Source organism: Rhinolophus ferrumequinum, chromosome 18 (genome assembly GCF_004115265.2).
Source record: "Rhinolophus ferrumequinum isolate MPI-CBG mRhiFer1 chromosome 18, mRhiFer1_v1.p, whole genome shotgun sequence".
In the NCBI taxonomy this organism is placed as follows: domain Eukaryota; kingdom Metazoa; phylum Chordata; class Mammalia; order Chiroptera; family Rhinolophidae; genus Rhinolophus; species Rhinolophus ferrumequinum.
In genome coordinates this window covers 17,067,656-17,092,635 of record NC_046301.1, presented here as the reverse complement: position 1 = coordinate 17,092,635, position 24,980 = coordinate 17,067,656, and the positions used below count along the sequence as shown (strand labels likewise).

At 35.7% G+C, this 24,980-nt stretch overlaps 1 protein-coding gene across 9 annotated transcripts in view; it reads left to right on the top strand.

The window, feature by feature from the left end:
- Window positions 1-24,980, top strand: part of INPP4B (inositol polyphosphate-4-phosphatase type II B) — a 613,177-nt gene that overhangs the window by 447,208 nt on the left and 140,989 nt on the right. For all 9 annotated transcript variants that reach the window (XM_033135157.1, XM_033135154.1, XM_033135152.1 and 6 more), the window contains 3 exons: window positions 1,263-1,374; window positions 6,643-6,715; window positions 17,883-18,030. In XM_033135157.1, coding sequence (XP_032991048.1) covers window positions 1,263-1,374; window positions 6,643-6,715; window positions 17,883-18,030 — 333 coding nt within the window. The remainder of the gene's footprint in view (window positions 1-1,262; window positions 1,375-6,642; window positions 6,716-17,882; window positions 18,031-24,980) is intronic.

Here is a 24,980-nt window from a genome sequence, read left to right as displayed (position 1 = left end):
TTGTTGGCATCATTTATTCTGTGTATTTTGTTGTCAAGAGGAAGAACTTAGAGAATCTCAAAGGGTGGTGGTTGTTAATTTTATTCTTAGCTTTCATTATTATTGTCCACCATAAAATTTATATGCTAAAGGCAATAATGATGATAAAAATCTTAATAATAAAATTATCATCATGGGTTGTACTAAGTGAACCCTATGATTAATTTCTTCTCTTCATGTACCTTAACTTTCTCAAGTTTGCTGGGAGAGAATCTTCTTGACCTAGTCTCTTAGAAAGAAAAATGATGTTAGGGAAAAGGTACAAAATCAGAATTTGTAGCCAATGACCCAATCATAGAGGAACATAGGGATGTTTATACTCTTTTTCTGTTTTACTCTGCTGTAGTTTCTGTAATAGAGGTGCACAATATCCCATGCAATTGGCTTAGAGGGGCCATGGTCTATGCTGTTGTAGAAATGTGGAGGTTGCAGACAGGGCACTGATCCACAATATCTGAGGCCACTCAGAATAGCCACGAGGAGCTTTCACCTTCATGAAGTCGTTTTTGACAGTTCGTGCACTTATGTTGCAAATGCATGGCTAATTTTCTTTTGAAATTAAAAACGACACCAACATGAATATGTTTTGATGTGTTTAAAGCAGATTTGTTTAATTAAAACCAATGAAATAAACAGCAGTGTGAGTGGTTTTCAGAAACAAACATGTTTGGACATACAGTAGTCCACCTGTATCTGTGAGAGATACTTTTCAAGAACCCGAATGGATGCCTGAGACTTCCGATAGTACCGAAACCTATGTACATACTATACTATGTTTTTTCCTATACATATATACCTATCATAAGACTAAATAATAAATCAGGCACAGTAAGAGATTAACAACACTAATAATAAAATAGGACAGTTATAACAATATACTGTAGTAAAAGTCATGTGAGTGTGGCCTGTCTCCCTCTTTCTCTTTCAAAATATCTTACTGTATTTTACATACAGCATAGATTTGCTGGACAAAGGGATGATTCAAGTTCCAGGCACGATGGAGCAGGACTGGGTGAGATTTCATTACGCCACTCAGAACGGCGCACATTTTTAAAACTTAAGAGTTGTTTGTTTCTGGGATTTCCCATTTAATATTTTTGGACTGCAGTTGCTCGCGGGTAACTGAAACCACAGAATGCGAAACCGCGGGTGATGGGAGGACTGCTGTAATTTAAGGAGAGGGAAGATTCTTACCTTTGCGTTTCATTTATTTTTGGTTGCAGAACTTCAGATGGTGGCAAGGTTGTTGGCACCATAGAGGTCAGTGTCGTGAAGATGGGGGAGATTGAGGATGGAGAAGCCGACCACATCACGACAGATGTACAGGCACAAAAGGTAGGGGCTCAGCCAGCTCGTCACACAAATTAAATTAGAAATGATCAGTTTTGACAGATGCCCGAATCACCAACACCTCTGTAGGGTATGACATCTCATTATTCACGAGCCAAATGAGAAATCAGCTCTGGATTTTGAGTATCATAGTGTTTCATCCTCTGAACCAGAGGACCTATTTGCGTGGAACTCCGCAAAGCCATGTGCCATTCAGAAACACATTCCTCTCCACTGTTGGCTCCTGCGTTGACTTTGCCTCTTCTCAGCTGGAACAAAAGTGTTGATCACTGTTGCATTCTGCCATAATTAACCCTATGTGAGATGCACAGAAGATTCTGGGAGGGCTATTGCCAAAAGTAATCACTCTCCTACTCTCAGAGCTGTCTTTGGAAAAAGATGCAGTTTGAATTTAGATTTCATTTTTATGTGAAGGAGGGTGGATTTAATAACGTTTTGCCTTATGAAACTGCAGAGAGAGAAGCAGGAACTAGTATACAGCAGAGAGCTCTGGAACAAGGGCAAAGTCACTTGGAGGCAAAGCAGCTTTCCTCGTGCCCAGGATAAAGGCCTCCATGCATATCAATATGTGTCCAGGAGTGATACTTTCTTTCCACTTTCTTTTCTCCAGGAAAGAGAAACTTGATATAAGTATTAGCCTAAATGCCTGTCTTAGGAAACCAATTGCCTATTTTATTGAGGCACAAAGGACAGACATAAAATGGCTAACAGTTTTTTTTGTTTTGTTCTGTTTTGTTTTCAGGAAAATGAGTTTGTATGTACACTATAATTCCTGCCTTTTCAGAAATGAACATTTTTTTTTTTTAATGATAAGGCCTACTGTGACTTATTTTCTGGCTTAGTGTCTCTTCTCTGGGAACATTTGAATTTTTGGTAGTAAGGAAATGTCTGCATGGAAGATGTTTACGTAACACTTAAGAAATCATTAACTTTACAAAATATGTCTAACATTGCTTTTCAAAAATACGTTGTCCTTTCCCAGCATAGGCTAAGATCTTACCTGAATCCTCAAGGCTTGTTCCTCTCCGAGCCCTTCCTTTCCCTGAGAACATATCCCAGATCATGAAAATATTCCGAGAAGGCCCAGAGTTTGAGTCCGGTTGTTTGCAAATATTGGTGCCGTGGTAAAGACGTGCAGCAAATCCTCTTAGGATTTGCATAATCAAGACCCTTGTCTTGGGGCTTCATTCAGTCCTTGTGTCCTTTGGAGTTTGATATTATACCCATCTTAGTCACCACCGTGTGGATGCTTGTGTCAAAAATAAGGGAAGAATAAGAGGCTAAGTGGGGACTGAGTGGGAATAGGCAGATCGTCGTGCCTGAATCTGTGGCAGTGTACCCGGAGACCAGGAGCAGAAACACTTCCCAATTCTAAGTAGGGCTACTTTCCCGGCCTCTGAAGCTATTAGTTGGTGCAAAAGTAATTGCGGTTTAAAAGGTTAAAAATAATTGCACCAACCTAATATGACTGGCCACCTCCCTATTCTCCTCAGAGCTCGTCCACCCCGGACTCTTTCACTGTGTTGCTATTATGAGGTAGTGCAAAATGAGTCACACTCTTTTCATAAATGGAGAACTCGATACGCAGGAATATGCCCCACCCAAGTCATACTTTATGTTTCTGACTTAGTAATGTGAACTTAAAAAAAGACTTAACTGAGCTGTCCTAGAAATAGGAGGTGGCAGTGTCAGCGCAAACTCTGTACGAGTCACAAGTATGTTGGCATTACCTTCGTCCTGTCTGAATTCTTCTTAGTGAACCTTGACCTTTTGCAAAGTTTTTTATAAAGTTGCTATAAACTCTGATGGCAGTCCCTAGGAATATGCATGATTGAAGGAAGAACACATGGTAGGTCCACTATGCATGATATTTAGAAGAGTTACCTGGAAATAACTTTATCTCAGTGTTTTCCAAAGTGTGGTCAGAATCACCCAGAGTGTTTGTTAGAAACTCAAATACAAGGAACCTTTTGCATATCTGCTAAATCAAAATCCCTGTGAAGTACATTAACACAGTTTATTACTAATGGCGATTTAAGTCCTGAAGTTAGTGAATGACTGGACCATATGAGAAGACAAAGTCACTGAAATAGAGGTTATCCCTAAAATCACATCCCTCTCACTGGTTTGCATGAATGCGGGAGAAAGAAATGGAACTACTCTTAGCACCATAGTCATGTGGGTTAATGACGTACGAGTATTTATGTGGATTTCATCCACCGATATGTACTGTATTAGAGACTTTGCTTATGTGGCTTACATCTATAGAAACTGATCATATCAGATTCAAACAAGAAATATTTAAAACAGAAGAGTACACAGGCACACGTACCATTAGCTGTTACATGATTATGCCCTGTGGTCTCTAGAAAATTCCACTATAGGCTTGTAAGAGAGAGAGAGGCAAACAGATGTTTCAGTATTACTATGAAAATAATTTTGTCTTCGCCCCCTGCTAGAGACTACAGACGATGCAAAGACAAAAGTTATCAGGGACTTCCAGGAGACTCCAGACCCAACTTAGAAAACCATGATTTAAGGAATACAATAACAGATGTGAAAGAGCTTTGCCAAGAAGTGTTTGTCTTGGATGAATTCATACTGAGCTTTATGATCATTGTTCTTACAATTTGTCCAATTTTCTAGCCCAATGCATGGAAAATTGATATATTAGTTGATATTCAAAATCATTAAGCTAGCTTCAAGAATTTTACATATCTTATGTTTCTTCTCCTTGGCCACAATTTCCATCACATGACATTTTTTAAAGTATTCATTAAAATCGATAGGCAGAGGGTGCTCCGTGTGGCATAAAAAGTGTGTGATGTTTGTTATTCCTGCTCAGAATCACAAATGGGAAGTCATTACGCTGAGAGCACCCACCATGTAAGTGTGTAACGCGGCAGCTATCCTTCATAGTGATAGCCGTGAACAGTATATGTAGCTTAAGTCTCCTTAAGTACAGAGTCCACGTGTCTTTTAATCTTTGCATTCTCCATAGCATCTAGCAAGTATAAAAATGATTCTAGGGTCAATTGTAAATAAATAAATTAAATAAGCCAACAAAATAAGAAATGTGCTTCTTTGCTAGATAAAGACAGAAGGTACACTTAGGAAACAATTGAAAAAAAGAATTACCAAACACAAATATGAAAATATCAAGTAATTTAGTAAATATTTAAATATGTATTGGGTGTTTTCTGTTGGTTTCATGCATTTAAATCAGGAGAGAATTTTGAATAGTAAACCTTTAAAGACAATACAAACATTGCAAAATAAGAATGTTAAAATTGTCCTAAGTACCTGTGTGGACATTCCCAGTGTGGATGGGAATTACGACAGTTTGAAAGTTCTATTTCTGTATCTATTTGTTAAATGATAAAGGTCTTCTTTTAGGAAACAGGAAGTTGTCTTTAATGACACAGAGGCAGGGTGGCCTCCATGTAGGGAAGCAGTTTCTTAGGATAATAGCCGGATCCCTATGAATAACGGACGTCTTCACTGAAAAGGTTTAATCTAAACCATTCCTATAAGTGATATTGTAGATGGAAAGGAGGATGGGCCATAGCTATATACCTAGTTATTAGGTGGAAGGATATCAGGGGCAAATCAGGAAAGGATTTGAAGGCCAGTCTGAGAACACAGGATTTGATTGGGCAGCAAATAACCATTATCCATTCTAGAACAGAACATGGATGTGATGAATGTAATGTTTACAAAAGACTATTTGATCAGCCCATATCGGCTGACAGGAGTAGAGGTAATACTGGAAATAGGAGAAATAAAGAATTTTAAGTATGGCCAAGCATCCCTGCACATTGCTCTGGTGATTTAGGAAGGGCGTTTCTAAAATAGCTGTGGATTAAAAGAAGGGATCCCCTCTGACTTCCAGTTGGTCAGGACAAAGATTTAGAGAACATCAAAGTTTAAGAGCTGTTTGCAGTTATTCATTCTTTCATTCTACTAGGACCTCAAATATAAGCCCTGAAAAAGTTATAAAGCACATTTTTCCCCATCAAAAAAGATTCAGAGTAATGTGATGAATGTGATGATAGAGGAATAAGTAGAGGACCGTAAGAATACAGACCGTAATATTCTCAAAGGGGGCCAGCGCCTGGAGGAGTCGGGGTGGAGGGAGACAGACAGAGAGTGCAGTTCTGATGCACTCGCCTAGGGAGGGTGGTCTGGGCCCTGGTGCCTCCTGAGCAGAGCCATCCATGCTGCTCAAGGATAGCTGTTTCTCTCAGACTCATCACCAAAAGAACTTTCTGGGACTTTGTTTGTTTTGTTTTTATGTGTGTTTATTAGTTTATGTCTGATATAGTTCCTCTAAAAAATTCACTCTCCTTCCCCAGCCTTCCTCCTTCCTCTCCCCCTCCCCCCATTTCTTCAAATGAGAAAGGAACTCATTTGAAGAAACAATCACTGGCTGTGTGAAAATAGGTCTCTTGTCAACCTCCTGGGGCCAGAAGAGGTTTGCTTCCTCTGTTAGTTACAGTTTCATGGGAAGCTGAAGGAGAGTCCCACGCGTAGTGACAGATTATCCGGGATATGGTCTCCCACTCGTGGTTCACTTACTTAGAACCTGACGATGTGCTCTTCTGTGTTTCTTCTGTCTTTCTGGCTGGAGAAGGGTCAGTTCTGTAAAGGCTCATGAACGTGTGATCTCTGGATCAGCATCTTTATACATTGCCCTCATACTTTATGAGCAAGTGTTTGCATTGTTTTTCTGGAGACAAACTCTCCTTTTTTCTTATGTAATTAGATGCTACAGTATAATTTTTTTATTTACAGTTGCCTTTACTTAAAAATAATTTTATTTGTATTGATTCAGAATAATTTCTAGAAAATAATTTGCTTTTTATTGATTGAAAATCATCCCAGCTGTCAGAAATATAAAACTCTTCATTCAGCTTGTCAGATGGGATTTGCTGTGCTAGGAACATATCTCTCTAGCATGTGGGAACAATTCCTTCCCACTTTTCATTTTCTTTCCTACGTAGTCTTTAATTAGAACTGAAATGCAGTCTATAATTATATAATACAATCGTATTATACATAAATATAAGTAAATAATCACAAGTTAAACAAGCTTCCTAGTAAAGATAAAGCTGCAAATAGTTGTACAAAAATGTCTTGCTCAAAATTTTTTGAAATCATGTGCGTTGCCTCCTATTTTGTAAACAAAATAAAAGAATTTTCATATTTTGATTTCTTTCAAATATGTTTTCTTTTCCTTTTGTGCTTTCCTAGTGTGCACTGGTATGTGAATGTACAGCCTCAGAAAGTGTGAGCGGAAAAGACAACTTACCTTTTTTGAATGCAGGTATGTACCTCAGTTCTAGAAACTTACATGCGACACATTTTGATTTCCTCCAAACTCAAACACTGGATCTCAACAGCATTCTCACAGAATCATGTGTGAACACTTAATAACTGGTAATGATGAGGAGCCAATAAAGTGGGGGTAGATTTGACAATTCCATGAGAAAGATAAGTAAATTCTTTGGCTGTATGGCAAAACAAATTCCTGTTAGCTGTTGGATTTTATATGATTTGAAACAAGACCCACTGGAAGACCGAGTAAGTATTAGACATGTGAAACTTTTATTTAGTTTGACTTTCTAATTATAGAACTCAAAATAAAGTTGTTAAAACAGTCGAGTTATGAGTCCAGTAGGAAAAATTCGCATATATATTTGTACATTTCTGGATCAGTATGTATATACTGTGTTACTTATAGTAATATATTTGCATTTCAACAAGGCATTAAACAGTGTGTTAGATGATGACCTTGTGAATAAAATTGGGATATATGGTACAGTTAAAAATGTGTGATAATATGTATATATAAATTATGGAGCTAACATTTGAATAATGTAAATTATGGTCCCAATAATAATATTGTGAATGATAACTGTTATAGTGACAGGTGACATGCTTAATGCCTTACATCCCTTGTCTTACCTTGCTTTCTGAGATCTGATGAGTGCTGTGAAGGCACTGTCATTACCCCTGGGTGACAGATGAAGCAATTGGTCAAGGTCATCCACCTAGCACGTAACAGGTTCAGAATTTAAATCCAGTTTTTATCTCGAGGCCTTTGCTTTTAATTACTAAGCTGTGCTATTCCTAAAAAGCCATTAATTAATAAGCTAATGTACCAACAGAAGAAGCTTTAAAATTTTTTTTAGCCCTGCCACGTTGTGCATTTAAACAAAGAACTAGATAGCATAATAATCAGCTTAATGAATGATACCAAATTTTAAAGGCTTACTAACACATAACCCCTCAACTATTAACCATTTTTTCCTGAAGGAAGCCACTGATAATAGGAAAAGGGAATTGAAAACGGAAGGCAGCTCTTTGTGTTAATACCTACAGGAACGGAAAATAAAATTGAACAACACAACAAAACATTAGCTATACTTGTGTAGAATGAGGGATTATACCAATGAAGAGCAGCTTCTTCTCAACTTATGACCAAATAATAATGTTTTTAAAAACATTTATTAAGGACGTAATATTGGAAAAATGTGCATTAAACAGTGAAGGGTCGACCTAGACAGTTGGACCAGCCACGTACCATAAAAGGACTTGATAAGGTATCAGTGTGGTTAAAATATCTACGGTATCCTCTAAGTGTCCTCCTCACATTTATTTTTCCACGTGAAAGTTGACCAAACCTTTAGTCATTTATTTTAATACATCTAAATAATCTATTTAATTTACTAAATGTCAGTTTTGAGAAATAATTTTGAGTGTAGGAGATGTTAAATTCATTTTAAAATGCAGTTTGAATGAATCAGATTATCACCAAAATCACTTATGAGATAATTTTGTAATGATTCACTCATATGAACCTTGTAATTTTTTATGTACACAAAAAGAAGTACCATTTTTAAAATTCTGATTGGCTTAATATAAATTTCAAAGACAAAGAGAGAAATGGCTCTGTAAGTATGAGAATATATTACCTAAGGAAGCAGAGACAGAGGGAATATAGTGAAAAATAAATCTGCAGCTCCTAACACTTGTGCCATAAAACCTGTAACACATGAGTCTTGGAAGTGTACCAACTCTTCCAGCTTACTAGGGTACTATTCTTAATGGGTAAATTGGAATATGACGAAAACAACTGACATGGAATTGTACTCTGCAATTAAAATAGACTTACGTAGTGTGGTGAGAGATGATTGCTTACTGCTTTCCTCCTTTCATGGAGGTGCCAGTTGTTTTGGCGGTGATACTCCACTTAGCTCCAATGACACTTTTCCACTCTCCTTAGTCTGGGCACCAAGGAGGGGCACTCGGAACCTAGGATATTTGCCACAAATATATCTTTGAATCTTCTTCTATTCGGGAAAGAAAAGACTAAGTAACAGTCAAATGTTATAAAAGCTAGACTTAAAAAAAAAGTGCAGCTAAAGTACTACTTACGAAATGTTTCTGTTCAAAACATAAAAGTGTATTGTGTAGACAGAGAATACGTATGACATTGGCTTATGTGTACCTTTTTCTTTTGTTCTATTTATTTATCTGTCTAAACTCAGCAACTTCGGAATTAATCCATTATATTCCCAGGTGGCTTTTTTTTTAATCTGTAGGCAAAAGAAGCTATTGACATTCTTCCCAAGTCTTTGAATTAATGTATTATATGGAACTTGCCAGCCTCAAGTGAGTTATGAAGTACTTATTGAGTGAGTGTAAGAGAATGCCATATCTCATAGCAGCTCTTCCCTATTCTATTTATATCTCTAGAGGTTTAATTTATAATTCAGGAAATTCACTTATCTGTTGTAAGACTAAAAAAGAAAAAGCTCTTCCCCCTAAGGTCTCCCTTTTTCCATGCCCTGTTTTGCCTTGCAAATCTAATGTGTATGTTGGGAGTTTGGGGAATTGAGAGCAGAAGGCGAGAAAGAACTAGAAGGGTGTGGAGGGGATGGGAGTCGGGGGCGGGGAGCAGAATTTACAATTCCAGAAGAAAGATAACCGAATTCCTTTTCACTGTTGGGTTTTATATTCTCTGAAACAGACACACTAGAAGACACAGTAAGTATTAGACATGCGAAGCTCTTCCTTAGTTTACTTCCGAATGATATAATTATATAACTCATACGATAAAGTTAAAATAGTAGATGTACCTCTTTGACTCTTTGCTTATTGATTTAAACAAAATGGAGGTAAGAACACTTTTGCTTGTTGTTGGGGTGGGGGCATAGGGGAAGTTAATTTTGATCTTAGAGAGGTGCAGACAGTTAGGTCTCTCCTGTGTCCTGCTAAATCACGTCACGAGGCACCTTGTCGGTAGCAGAACAATAACGAGTGGGTTCTTGCGGCATTAACATAAGAGCACTAACAACTGGCAGATCTGGTGTCAAAACCTCGATGTGCCAACCAGCTGTGTGACCCTGAAAGACAGTTTAGCCAATGTGGACATCGGTTCTTATAAATGAGCAAATTAACCTGAACAGTCTCTGACTTCTTTTTGGCTCTCAAATGTTTGAAGGTGATATAGCTTAGTTCAGCTTTGGCTATCTTTTCCTTCACTTTAGAAATATTTCATAAAAGTTTTCGTTCTAATCCGTTTCACGTGGAGTCACATATCACTTCTTTGTCGTTTGCAGTGGTCTTAGGAGTTATTTCTGTGTAATTAGCCTGACCACAGATACACCTTTTAAAATTTTTGTCAGGAAGACAATTCTCGCTCTATTTCTTTACTCTCCCAATTTTCCTTGTAAAAGTATACTGCCAGAGTATTTCACCGGACCCTTAGATACTATGCCAAATCTGTGGCACTCGTGGGCCCCGTCACTAAGCTTTCCGTTATCTTCACATTTTGAGTGAGTTTCCCCCTGTCAGCAAGCATTGGCTCTAGTGCAGCATCTTCCTTGATTGAATTCATACTTCTTGATTCACGAAATTATCCTCTATATTCTTTAATGACCACTTTCATGCTGTATATCAACATGTATACTGCCTTTCATGTTTGCAAAGTGTGTATCTGACAGCGGTGATTTCCATGACCCTGCCAGCTGGAGTCTGAGCAGGGACTGTCCTGCTGTCAGTCCTAAAGGCATACAGTTTGCCCTGTTTGGAGAATTTATTAGTGTCTGTATTTCTTGCTTCATGGATCAATCACACCTTTTCTCAAAATAGGCCACTGTATTTTTCATTCTTTTTCTCTCCAAATAGCCATCTACTACTGTTGCTTTGCAGAAGACGCTAGGTTATAAGCTATTTAAGAAGAAGGAGCATTGCTTATTTATTTCTATATCTCCAGGACCAGAATACAATAGAAACTCAATACATTTTTTGCCAAATGGCTGATAACAGGTATATCTTATCATTTGAATTTATGGCTCAGGTAACAGAAAACCACGTTGTTATTCTCTCCATGAGAAAAAATGTTCAACTTTAATTATTTAAGTTTGAAATAAAATAATTTATTACTTTCCTTAAAAATTATTACCAAATTACAATTTTTAAATGTATTCTTCCTTATAGGGTACTGTAGATTTTAAGTGCCTTTTATAATGTCACATAACTGAACTAAATATTGGGGTCACATTCTCCTCACCACCACCAACATCCAAAGCAACGCATGACTCAGAATATTTTAAGAGACTGTCAAAAATGTTCCCTTCTATACTTATTTGAGTCCTGATGAATTCTAGACAAAAAGCACATCTCAGTTCCCCCCCTTTTTTAAATTTTCATTCACATGATACTAAATCTACTATCTTGTCAAATTTTAGATGATATCATTTTATATTAACAACGACATGTCTGTTGTATTTTCTCCATACTAGTTCATATAGATTTTACCCTTGTATTTTTAACTCTCTGATATATACAGTTTGGAGTCATTTTGGCTTATAACATTGGCGCTTGATCCTATGCTTGTATACTTGTCGCCAGATATCTTTGTCCTTTGCTGTTTTAACAAATGCGGTGGAGTCCATTAACCTTGCTCTTTGGAATTTCCATATAGTCTCATTACTGTGCGCTAATATATTTAGGATGTTAAGTAGTTTCAATGGAAGAATGAAATTCACTAATAATCAAGGCAATCATCTCTTAGACACCTTTAAATGCTTCCACTCTCTTTCTGTTGTACGTACATTTCCTCCTCCACTGCCCACTTTAGGTAAACTAGAAGAAAAATTCAGACAAGATGATATAGTCAACAAGTTAATATTTTGTGGATGAACGTGAGGAGACCTTTCTCTCACGTATAGTTTTTCCTTCCTTCATTCTGATGTCTGTGCTCTCCCTTGAAGTGCGGTTTTGTAGTTGCGTCCTTGCCTCCTGTATTTCCCCTTCTCAATGTACACACTTTTGGGTACTCTAGCTGTTCTCCTCTTGGGGAAAGGAGTGGTGGGAAATATCTGACTTGCAAGGTTTAAGCTCATTTCTGTGGGATGTTTGCATTTAGTGGTCACTGTGCTAGGTACAGGAGATAAAATGAGAATGAGGAAAGCAGAACAGTCCTGGCCTTCACAAAGTTGTCATTCTCATGGGAGCCACTAAACAGTAAACAGAGGATTGTAGCACAGCTGGCAAGAACCATGCTAGGGATGGGGATGGGAAATACAAAGGAGAGACACCGTTGGGGAGATGGGGTGGAAGTCAAGGAGGGGTTCCTGGAGGAGGTGCCAACAGAGCTGAGTTTATAGAATGATGACCTATACAGGAAAGAGGGATGCTCCTTTAGTTCTAGGGAATGCCTTGATCAGAGGCAAACTGGCAAGAAACAACTTGAATTCAGTGAACTACAGGTTGCTCAGCATGAAATATGAGCCAGCTTCTGCTTCCTCTAGTTTTGTCCTTTACTTTAATGACTGAACTGGAATAAACAGGGCAAATCAAACTAGAATAAGTGAAGCAAATCAGTTTTTTGACCACCCCAAATCTAAAATCCAAATTCTACACATTAAATTCACCAATTATCACCAATTAGAGACTACAGGCCCACAAATATTATTTTTCTGTTTTATTCTGATATCTGTTATAGGTTTTCTTACTGTTGGCCTTGAATTGAAGATGGAGGGTCAGGTCAAGAGTTTGTGGGTTTGGCTAGACTAGCACTTTGTCCAACTCAACTTATATCCTATTTCTATTCTTTTTTTATTATTTTGCAACACCACACAAACAGTAACACAATTTAGATTTTATAACAAACCTAAAGAATAGTAACTAAAAATTTCTTGGAGGTTTGTTTTTCTTTGTATTTTTAACAGTTAATTTCATCTTCATTACTTTTAAAGAGATACTTCTTTACTGTATTTTTGGAGTTCCTCTCATGTTTTCTTACCCTCTCTTTTCTATTAGCCATGCTTAGTATAGTGTTTTAGTGATTTCATTTCTCACCCAGTCTTAAAAAGAGCCAACATACATTTAAAATGTATATAAATCTCAGATATTTTCAAGTACAAATAAGGGTCTGTCGGTATCTAATTGGATTACACAGACTTATCTATGGTAAGTATAATGTAGCATTTGGAGAATAGGCAATGTATGTACATTCATCTGAATAATTAAACTGTTGAACAACTGCAAAATTAAAAGCTACAGAATGAATAGATTCTCTACAAGAATCTGCAGTACATTAAAGTCAGATTCCATTTAAATATGCAACTCCTACCACCTCCCAAAAGCAAGAATGTACATGAAGACAATCACAAATGAGCTTCCACTGGAGAAATACATTAAACACTACCTGATAGAATAAAGCTTTTTGATGATTCCCTCTACCCAGAATCCAGATTTCCAAATTTTTTTGTCCAATCCACTGACATCCCTAACAGAGACACAGAAAAGAGAAAATCACCTTTGTGATATCTCTCTGGTTTATTTTTTCTGCCCTGGATTGCTTGAGCAGTCATCTTTCTGTGTGTGTTGTCTGTGTGTTGGCTTCGTTGACCATTTCCTTGGGGTCTTTACTTTGATCATTCAAAATTGGAGCAGCTTGGCTTTCACAATTGCTGAATCCCACAAAATAGCAGGCGGCATACTATCTTGTTAAAGAGATCCTGTTACAGTGTCTGGCAGAGACAATATAGAAATTTGAGTTGTGCTGCAGTTTGGGAGGGAAATCTGTTATTTCCTTTCTATCCATATGTTCACCTATGGGGTAGGCCTAAGGGAATGTATCAACAGGTGGACCACCTTAGAACTTTACCCTTGTTAAGTCATCACAAGACCATGATGTGGTCCAAAGTCATCACAAGACCATGATGTGGCTCCACTACTTTTCTCTTGGTAGAATCTGTTACATGGTATTTTTAATAATTGTTTTGGCAAAAGCAGGGAAAACAAAAATGAAGAGAATAAACACAAGTCTGTCCTTAAAAGGAACTTGTCATAGATGTTAGATAGTTATGGTTGCTGGGTTGAAACTATTGTGTGGTCAGAAATGCATCTCTTATATGAAGAAAAATTTGGCATCAGTGGAGAGGCAGAGCTTAAAGTGACAGATTCATTTGCACAGCTGAAGTGTATGTGCAGAACTGTCAAAATTTTATCTCTGCTATAAGGGAGAAGCATTAAAAAATTGACAAAAATATTCATCATTTATGGTCCATTGTTCAATATTTGATGCATGAGTACCATGCATTTCTTTTATGTGAGGTTGACAAAAATCTCCCCACTATCAACCCGGCAAGAATTTTGAGTTGAGAACATCTTATCTGGTCATTTTTATAAACAGTGCAACAAATTTACATGGTAGGTAAAAGTCAGACCATATTTATTTTTCATTTTTTAAATTATACTCCATTATATGGTACTTTAGGGTACAGAGTAAGAATCCTGCTGGATCAAATAGGGTTGTAAAGTGGATCTTTCTGTATCTACGTTGAGATGCTGGTAAATACACTCATACATGATTTAGTACTAATGTTTGGAGACCTATGAGTTTCAAAAGATCAGAATTGTATCATGAAAGTTAGATAGGAAACATTATTAGGAATTTTTTTTTTCTTTTTGATGATCAAGTTGTCTGATTTTTAAAGTTATTTGTCCCAATTGTTTCCCTTAAAAACAGCAGTATTCTCATAGAATCCTTGGATGTTGTGTATGGTGGCGTGGTCAGAGGAAAGTTCTGGAGCTCAATAATCAAACCGCCCTTGATTTCTGCTAAAAAAAAAAAAAAAAGTTTATATTTAGAATGCATTGAAAAACATTAAAATGAAAACAATAAAACTAAAAGTTGAAGGACTAGTTCTGTGATAACAGAAAATTAAGAATTTTGTAATTTATAACTTAATTCAAAAATGCAGATTTTCTAAAATATTATTATTGTTTTAAAAAAGACAAGAAAAATCCAAGGATTTAAACCATGGTTTGAAAGATACAAAGATTCTATGTATTTAAAAAAAAAAAAAAAGTTTAAAAAGCAGCGCATATATACTGAGTAGAGATAAACCAAGTAATTGAATATTTATTTAAGTTACTAAGGACGTTTTGGAGATTTTTTTGTCTTACTACACAAGGATACATTTATATTCCTGATCATATTAACTATATTAGAATTCATAAGAGTTTATGAATAGTTTAACCTGACTGACACTATATTGAATTCAACACATACTTTTTTTTTCTTCTCTGACTCTAGATTTATGACAATAGAGGGTATAGAAAAATTCTTTATATCTTTCAAACATTGTCACATTAAAAATGAATGAAATACTGTTGTTTCTTTCACTGGCTATCTGTAAATTCTTATATTACAGATGAAAGAAAATACATCTGATAAGGTCTACTATCCAAAATGTATAAAGAACTCATATAAGTCAATAGCAAAAGAAATAAACAATCCAGTTTAAAAAAAATTGGTAGAGGCTCTGAATAGACATTTTTTTCCAAAGAAAACACAGATGGCCAACAGGTACATGCAAATATGCTCAACATGACTAATAATCAGGGAGATGCAAATCAAAACCACAGTGAGATATCTCCTCACACCTAATAGCATGGCTATTAGCAAAAGGACAAGAAATAACAAGTCTTGGCCAGGATATGGAGGAAAGGAACCCTTGTGCACTGTTGTGGGAAATGTAAATTGGTATAGCTGCTATGGAAAACAGTATGAAAGTTCCTCAAAATAATTAAAAATAGAACTACCATGTAAATCAGCAATTTCACTTCTGGGTAGTTATGCAAAGAAAATGAAAACACCACTGCACAAATATATATACACCTGCATGTTCATTGCAGCATTATTTTCAATGGCCAAGACATGGAAACAACTTAAGTGCCCATCAATGGATGAATGGATAAAGACGATGTGATATATATAAATATATATTTTATATACATAATATATATAGTATTATATTTATAATATATATGGAATATTATTCAGTTATTAAAAAAATGAAATCTTACCATTTGTAACAACATGGACAGACCTTGAGGGCATTACGCTAAGTGAAATATGTTAGACAGAGAAAGACACCATGTGGACTGACTTATATGTGAAAAGAAAGGAAGGAAGGAAGAAAAGAAAGAAAGAAAGACCAAATTCATAGATACAGAGAGCAGATTGGTGGTTGCCAGAGGCAGGGGTAGGGGGGTGAGATGGGTGAAGGGAGTCAAAAAGTACAAATATACAATTATAAAATAAATAAGTCCTGTGGGTATAATGTATAACATGGTGACTCCAATTAATAATACTGTCTTGCATATCTGAAAGTTACTAAAAGAGTGGATCTCGAAAGTTCTCATCACAAGAAAAATAATGTGCAACTATGTATGGTGATAGATGAGGCCTATTATATTATATATAATATACATAAATAATATATAAATATATCATATATTTATTAAATATATTATTTATATACATTATTTATATAATATATATTATATAATTATATATAATATATAATTTTATATATATATATATATATATACCACTTACTGTGGTAATCATTTAATAATATATAAAATGTCGAGTCATCACATTATCTGCCTGAAATATAATGTTATATGACTATTATACCTCAATAAAAAAGAAACTACACATAATTAATTTTATATATGGATCTGTGATATAATCTAACTGATAAATTGATAAAACTTAAAGATCATATTTATGTTAATAATATAATCTCGTTGGACACACAACTCTAGATTTTAAATACTGTCTCTCAGTATATTCTACTGTTTTCTGGTTTCTTTTGGTGCTTTTGAAAAGTGAACACTCTGGCTAATTCTTCGTATGGGGTAGGTAAGTGTACTGGAAGCTTTGAATCTGGTTGTTGAAGAGTGGAATCTTTGAAATCAAGCTTTCCAATGTAATATCCATTCTGATAATAATTTATAAACTGTACCTCTAAGAATGAATGGTTACAGAGGAATGGGTAAATGGATCCTCATTTTAACATTCAGAAAAATATTATGTGTTTACCCACGTAGTGAATGAGATACAGTCTTATGAAACCGTAACATTTTGAAAGGCATTTTACCTTATACATTGGAGAGACATGACCCACACCCACGCTCAGTATTATTTAAAGCTTACATCCACTTCCATAGCAAATTCTGTTTTTATTCATCTTTCTTGGTAAACTGGAGCCAAATAGTCTTAGATACTTGATTGGTGATTGACCTGATATATTTTGCCCATTAAGCTTTGGTGTATGAGAGCCTAATAACAATGGAAATAAAATTCTACCCTGAAATACACGGCTTGGGAATCAGGTAAAAGTGTTTTCCTCACAAAAAAAGGTATCAAGTATTATTTTAATATCTGGCCCTATACTTTCTCTTTAACTCTTTAAAGCCCTTCACGGTGTGGCCTTATTGCTTCTCCCCTAATCACTGTCCACCCACCCTAAAGGCACAGTTTGTTTATAGTCTCCCTGTCTTTCTGCTGATAATATGTGGTTTCAAGAAAATGTGTTATTGGCTCATTGGCACCACTGTATGTATGATATTGAATTGTAATAGATCATAAGCCAAGGAATAAACTTTTCTGACATTTAAGAAATAAATAACTTTTAGTCGTAGGACCATTTAAAACCTCTGAAATAATTTATCACTTGTCACCTACTATAAGTTAACTAAGAGTGATGAGGAGAAATTCAGAAATATAATTTTTCAAAGTGTGTATTATGTATCAATGCCTATATTTTCATCTATATTTATAAATATATATGCTTTAAGAAAATCTTTAGAAGAGAAAGGAATTAATAGGTGGTAAGTTAAAGAACCACAGTAGCCAGCCACATTTATGAATTAGAATTTGATGTGTCATTTTTAATTTAATAAAGACTATATGTCCCAGAAGCTACTGACAAAATAAGATGAAAGAACAAAATTTTTAGAAATTCAAATACACTAGTAGCTTATGATAAAAAACAAATTTTGATTAAATAAATAATTAGAATGGTACCCTGATTAATGATTTTGTCAATTGACCTTCATCTAATGTGCATTTCTTGATCATTTAACCATTAAGCTTTTATTTTTCCCTTTTTCCTCAGTGTTAAAGAACCCAGTGTGTAAATTATATAGATTTCCCACATCTGACAATAAGTGGATGCGAATCCGGGAGCAGATGTCAGAGAGCATACTTTCTTTTCATATTCCTAAGGAATTGATCTCTCTTCACATAAAAGAAGATTTGTGTAGGTAAGAGAACGTAATTTATGATTGTCTCTCACAGCATTTATTTTCTTCTATAAAACATCTTTTTTTCCTTAAAGTATGATGATAGCATAAAATTCTAGACCTGCACTGTCCAGTATGGAGGCCATTAGCTCTGTGTGGCTATTAATCACTTAAAATATAACTAGTCTAATTGGAGATGTTCTGTAAATGTAAAATACACATCAGATTTTGAATTCTTAGTACATAAACAACAATGATAAAAAAAGACTGATTTTATAGTTGGGATTAAGTAAAAAATATTATTAATTTCTGCTGCTTTTTTTTTTCTCTTTAAATATGACTACTAGAAAAATTTTAATTGCACATGTGACTCTCCTTTGTGGCTTGCTTTATATTTCTATTGAAAAGCTTGGCGTATAGTCAATTACCTGAGATTTGACCTTGCGTCTCTGTGTCTTTACATCATCTGATTTTGGTTGTCGTTTCTGTAAGAAATTCCTACTTGGCTCTTCTTTGGACCACTCATCTGTAACAAGACTCTCAGACAGTTAACTTGTTGGTCTCAAAACTCTTTGAGATGATTTATAAAGTATGCTATGTGAATGGACAATATTGTCATACATCAAAATTAAATCCATTTTTATAGCAAAGCAGAAGCATGTGAGAACTGGTTGTTGATGAGAATTTCTCTGAGCCGTAACTAATCGAACGATTTGTTTCTCTGCCTTATACACCTCCAATGACTTTAAAAGTGCTGGATTCTACATTACGCTACACGCTGTTAAGGCCCTAAATCTCAGACAATTAACAAATCTTGTTAATAGTTAACATTTTGTAATTACTGAAATATACAGCAGAGTGTGAAATGTCCAAAATTTGGATTTCTGCCTTAGACTCACATTAGTACGCTAAAGTACTTTCTTGTATTGTGCCCCTTTGGTAGACTCTGCTGTCCCCAGGAATGCCATATTGACCCAAACCAGTGAGCCCACCATGGACAGGGCAGGGCAAACTGGCAGCATGGACCATACAATTGTAAGCCTCATAACGACACTTTGGTCAATGACAGACTGCAGATGCAATTGTGGTCCCATAAAATTATAATGGAGCTGAAAATTTTCTATTGCCTAGTGATGTCATAGCCACCAGGAAGTCTTAGCCACACAAAGCATTGCTCATGTGTTTGTGGTGACACTGGTGTAAATAAAACTACTGTGCTGCCAGTCCTATAAAAGTGCAGCACTTACAATCACGTACAGTCCTTAATACTTGGTAATGATAATAAACAAATACGTTACTAATTTGTGTATTTACTATACTATACTTTTATTGTTATTTTAGAGTGCACCTCCTTTTTAAAAAAGTTTGCTGTAAAACAGCAGTCGTGCTTTGCCAACAGCAGCCCATATTTCTTGTGTTTACCGCACCTATTGATTGCATCATTTTCTCTTGTGCTTGATTTAATCTCATGTTGTTTTGTGCAGTAACGTGCTGTACAGGCTTGCAGTCTAGGAAATAGTCCAGGCCATATGGCCGGGTGTGTAGTAGGCTGTACCATCTAGGTCTGTGTACGTGCACTCTATGAGGTTCACTCAATGACAAAATCACCTAATGACATTTCTCAGAATGTGTTCCTGTAGTTAAGTGGTGCATGACCGTATTTGTTAGGTAGGAATGCCTGCAAAAATACTACATATCCAAATGAGGAGAAAAGAAAAAGAAAACAGAAGCTGGATTTTAGGGAAAATCAGACAGAAAACTGGATTATAATAAAACAACCTGGATCTAGGGAACTAACGTGTGAAAGAGGGACAAGAAAGTGGATATTTGAGAGTAGCAGATTGAGGAAAATCAGGCCACAGAAAGCAGACAACAGGTATTGACTCAGGCCAAGAAAAGCTATAAGCTGCACAGGAACCTAAGCAGACCACTTACAAGAGCCTGCTGCAAGAAGGAATTAATGTAAGCCAAATTATTCAGTACTGTCCCCACCTAGAGCTAGTACAAAGAGTAGGTGATAAGCAAAACAAATTCCCAGGGAGGGTAAGCAGGCTCATGCGTTAGACTAGAGGAGCATGGAGTTTGGATGTCCTAAGTCATAAAAGAATGATCATCTTCACCATTGTTGTATTCTGACGATTGGACACTAAGAACCACTCCTACTAGAGTCCCGTAAAGGTTGGAGTTTCATACGGAAATGTGAACATACGGAAATTCATATGGGAAGAACAATTGTTCCCCACAGCAGTTACAGGACAAGGAAGGGCTCCCAGTAGACAAGCCTACGTTAGAGGTGTCAGGCAGAACCTCGCCCCTTTTATTCAGCTGAGAACCACGGAAGAAGAGTTGCAGATGTAAGAAGTTCAGCCTTACCCTATAAAATGACACCTGAAAGCTACATCTAATTTAGCCAGTCCTAAATTCCCCACTAAAATATCTTTCAAGACCCAGAAAATGGAAAATGATGTTTCCTATTATCTGAGCTCGATTAACATAATACTGTAGTATGCTACAGAACCCAATGACTAATCATTAGGCTATTGTTTTGGGATTGAAAAGCTTAGTTACTGGACCACTAATGCTATTTCACCTAAAAATACAGCAAGCTAGTGAGAAAGAAAGTGAAGAGAAAGACCCCTATTGCTGCCCCAATTTGTCTTTTGTCATCAGTTTATGAACCCCCTAAAGGCAAGGCAGCTGCCTTCCTGCCTTCCGCATGTCTACCACTTCTGAGGCTTCCTGTGCTCTCCTGCACCCCTACCTCCGCTCCCACTGCCATTCACATCTCTCCTCGCTCCATTCTCTGACAGTAAATACCAGGGGGAAATGATGAGGAGGAAATAAGGACAAAGCAGCCATTAAACCATTGCATTTTTGTACGTATATCCTCTGTAATTACTGTGTTACTATTTTTTTTAACACCCATCTTGTGTTGATAGTGGCGTCCACCCATCCTGTTCTCTTGCCTTTCTCTTCTCTGTGTCTCTATTTTCCTATGTATTCACAGCAAAAAAAAAAAAAAAAAAAAAGCAAACACACACGGAAGGGGCAGTTTTGATGGAGACAAAGGAACAGTGCCTTCAAATGGAAAGTTCCCTTGCAAGGGACAAAACTAGAAACTGTCATCTGTATGCACTGAGAATTGTTCAGGGGAGAAAGTCCTATTTCAATCTTCTGTAACTAAGCTATATAAAAACCTGATAGATTCTGAAAATTGGCTAGACTCTGTAATGACCATCCTCTTACATATACCTTTTGGTTTCTCCAACTCCTTTGCTGTGTAAATGTCCCATTAGTAGAATGTTTTTTTAAAAAATTTAACAATGAATCCTTAAAATGTTAGGAAGAAAAGGAGAAAAAAATCACACTGAAGACCCAAAAGGGAAATAGAAAAATATTATAGGAGAATTGACTAGCCATCTCAGTAGAGCATATGAAGGTGTGGTTGTTACGAAACAGAATCAGAAAGTCAAAGAAAAGAACCATCATCCTTTAGGGAAAATGCCAAGAAGAAAAGGATAACGGAGGGAATAATGAAACTTTAAATTGCAGCAGCCAAATTAAATCCACAGAGGCAGCAGAAAAGAACAGATATGGCACCGAAAATAGTACCAGTAGTGTGGAACATAAAACATGATGAGCTCGTCTCAAATGCTAAACAGGTGAAAAAAGTTTAAAATGGTGAGAGATGTTAGATATGCAGGACACAGAGTGAGAAACTACCAAATGATTTTAAGCGTTCTTGGGGAAGAACAATTAGTGCAAAAGTTTGCAGAAGAAAACAAACAAACAAACATAGTAAAAACTTATGCAGCTTTTTTTTTCTTTTATATGCTAAAATCAGGCTAATCATTCACTTCTCTGCAGAAGCCCATTGAATAACATCTGCTGATTTTTGAGAGGTAAAGGCTGTGACCCTACTTTATTATATAGGGTCAGGTTATGAATTTTTTATGAATGAAGGCAATGGAAACTACATACTTAAATATGCAGGAGTTCAGAAAATGTCACCCACAAAACTTTCTTAGAAAATCTACTTGAAGATATATATGCCATCCAACTGAGAAAATAATTTAAGAATTATTTTTATAATGTAATATAAATTATTATCATATAAAACTAAATTATAATATAAAATTCACATGATATAACATATTGTGTTTCCCCGAAAATAAGACCTAGCTGGACAATCAGCTCTAATGCGTCTTTTGGAGCAAAAATTAATATAAGACCCAGTATTATATTATATTATATTATATTATATTATATTACATTACATTATATTATATGAGACTTGGTCCTATATTATATTAAAATAAGACCGGGTCTTATATTAATTTTTGCTCCAAAAGATGCTTTAGAACTGATTGTCTGGCTAGGTCTTATTTTCGGTGAAACACGGTAATATAAGTTAAGAATATAAGAACAGGACATTGTCCTGCAAAAGGACTTGAAATGGTTTTTTCTTGGTTGGGTGGAAAGCTTGGACAGATCTGTACTCTAAAGTTCTTTATTTCAGCATCTTTTAACCCTAGTCTTATTCAGATCCCAGAAAGTATTTAACTTCCCTCAGCCTCCTTCCCAACCCCACACTTTCTCTGGAACTCATTTGTTTTTCACATTTTCATTCCATCTACTCTAATCCCGACCACCATTATTTCTGGCCTGTGACACAACAGTCTACTGATGACTTTTCTGCTATGGCCTTACTTCCTCAAAATCCAGGGCTCACTTACAGATTACCACAATTTGATTGAAAATGTTATAAAATGCAGATTTCCAGTAGGAGCTTTCTGGAGACAGTCTTGTTATTTAACCTCTTGAGAATTATACTAGAATTATGTGTTGGGAAGGGAAGAGGGAGAGGTTTGGCTTACAACGTCCTCAGTATAGCACCTTGCTTCTGAAAATTTTACTGAATTACTCCACAATCATCATGCATAGGGGATTTAGCATTGGAAAGCAGACCAATTATTTGATCTAGCATACTTGAAGGATGGTGAAATGGGGACTGGTTTATTATGGAGTTATTATAATGGAAGGAAAGGGAGAATGACACGTTGAGGACAGCTCAGAGTTTCTAAATACATAGAAGGGGTGTGTGTGTGAGTGTGTGTGTGTGTGTGAGTGTGTGTGTGTGTGTGTGTGTGTGTGTGTGTGTGTGTATGTGTCTTTGCCTGTGTTTATAATACTTCAGGCTTTGCAATTCTTCAACTTGGGTTGCATGCAGACAAGTTATGTAGGTCTTGCCAAACTACAACCTATAAAATTTTTATAGTTTGTTTTAGTGTTGCCACATATTTTGTTTATGTTGAGAATTTTCTTCAGCTTTTGTACTACTACAAAGTTCTGCTATGCTCAGTTTACATTGAAATATGTTAGTTATTAGATAAAATGATTATACCCGTAGCCTTGAAGCTCCATGACAACTACAAACACGGTATTAAATCACGGTGTGCACACATATATGCTTAGATGGGAGGCTCTGGTGGCCGTATAATGTTTGGCTTTATCAAAAAGGTATACATGTCTACACTATAAAATGTTTGAAAATCTAAAATGGTACAAAAAAGTTTTAAAGAAATGAAATATTTCAGGGAAAATGAACCTCATGGTCAATAAAACTCCCCAGGAAAACATTAGTTTGATTTATATCATGTATTTTTATCTTTTTTCCTTTCTTCATTTCTTTCCTATACATATTTTTCTTCAGTGAACCCAGGGTTGGGGAAAGAGAGAAACTCTGTGGCATAGTATTGGTAGTTTAGAAGAAAAGATAAGAATATTTTATAACAATTAACTTGAAGATTTTCTTAGGTTTTATTATATATATATATATATATATATATATATATATATATATATATTTGTGTTTATCATGCAGAGAAACAATCTTGTAAATAAAATATAAAAAAATATAAAAAATATAAAAAAAATCTGAACCAAAATACTTTAGTAGGGAAAATGTGATAGAGTTTGGGACATACAAACTTTAAATAAAAGTTTTATTACCACTTCTTTGATAGAATGTACACACTTTGTCTTAGATATTCGTATTTGTAAATGTGGTGCATATACTAAATTTGTGGTGATAAAATACTTGATATTAATGAAGACAGACATTTTTGTTGAGCACTATATAGTTCAAATATTCTGTTTTCTATATTTTAGAACTGTATTATAGAACTATGATAACCGTGTCTATATATCAATCTATTTCTTGAACATAGTGTATTCTTATCTAAGAAAAAGACGGTCAGTAAGATATTTTGAAATCCCAGGTTGAAAGTCTAGTTGCTGCCCGGAGATCTATGTCTCAGAAACATCTTCTACATGTTCGCTTTAATAGTATCATATACTGTTAACTTGCTTTTCTAACCACTATATCTACTTTGAGAAAAATGCAGAAGATACTTAATTTTCTGACCTTGTACTTTAAAGCATTTCATGACTTTCATTAAAAAATGGGTTCATTTTATTTCAAACTGATAATGCCACAAGAGTGCCTTTTTAAAAATGTTAAAAGTATATATTAAGAATTATAAACTAAAAGAGTAGAATACATTCAGGTAAATTCTATTTCAAAAACATCCTCATTATACAAAAAAATATATATACAGTAGGATTTTACAATATTGTGACCCAGCCGGTCCATTTAATATGTTTTGACATTCTGAAATATAATTTATGTTCTGTTTTCAAATTATTTATTACCAGACAAGATTTCCCTGTCCCATGGGCTAGAAGGCAAGTAGAATCTTTCCCTGTCTCATGGGCTACAAGGCAAGTAGAATCTTTCCCTGTCTCATGGGCTACAAGGCAAGTAGACCTACTTCTCCAGCCTCATCTTCTGCCTTGTTTATTTTGGCATGGCTGAAACACATGCTTTTTGAGATCTTTATCAGCATTCCCATACTTAGATAAAATAAAGGCTCACTGAAAATCTTTACTGACCTTAAAAAAAACCTTGA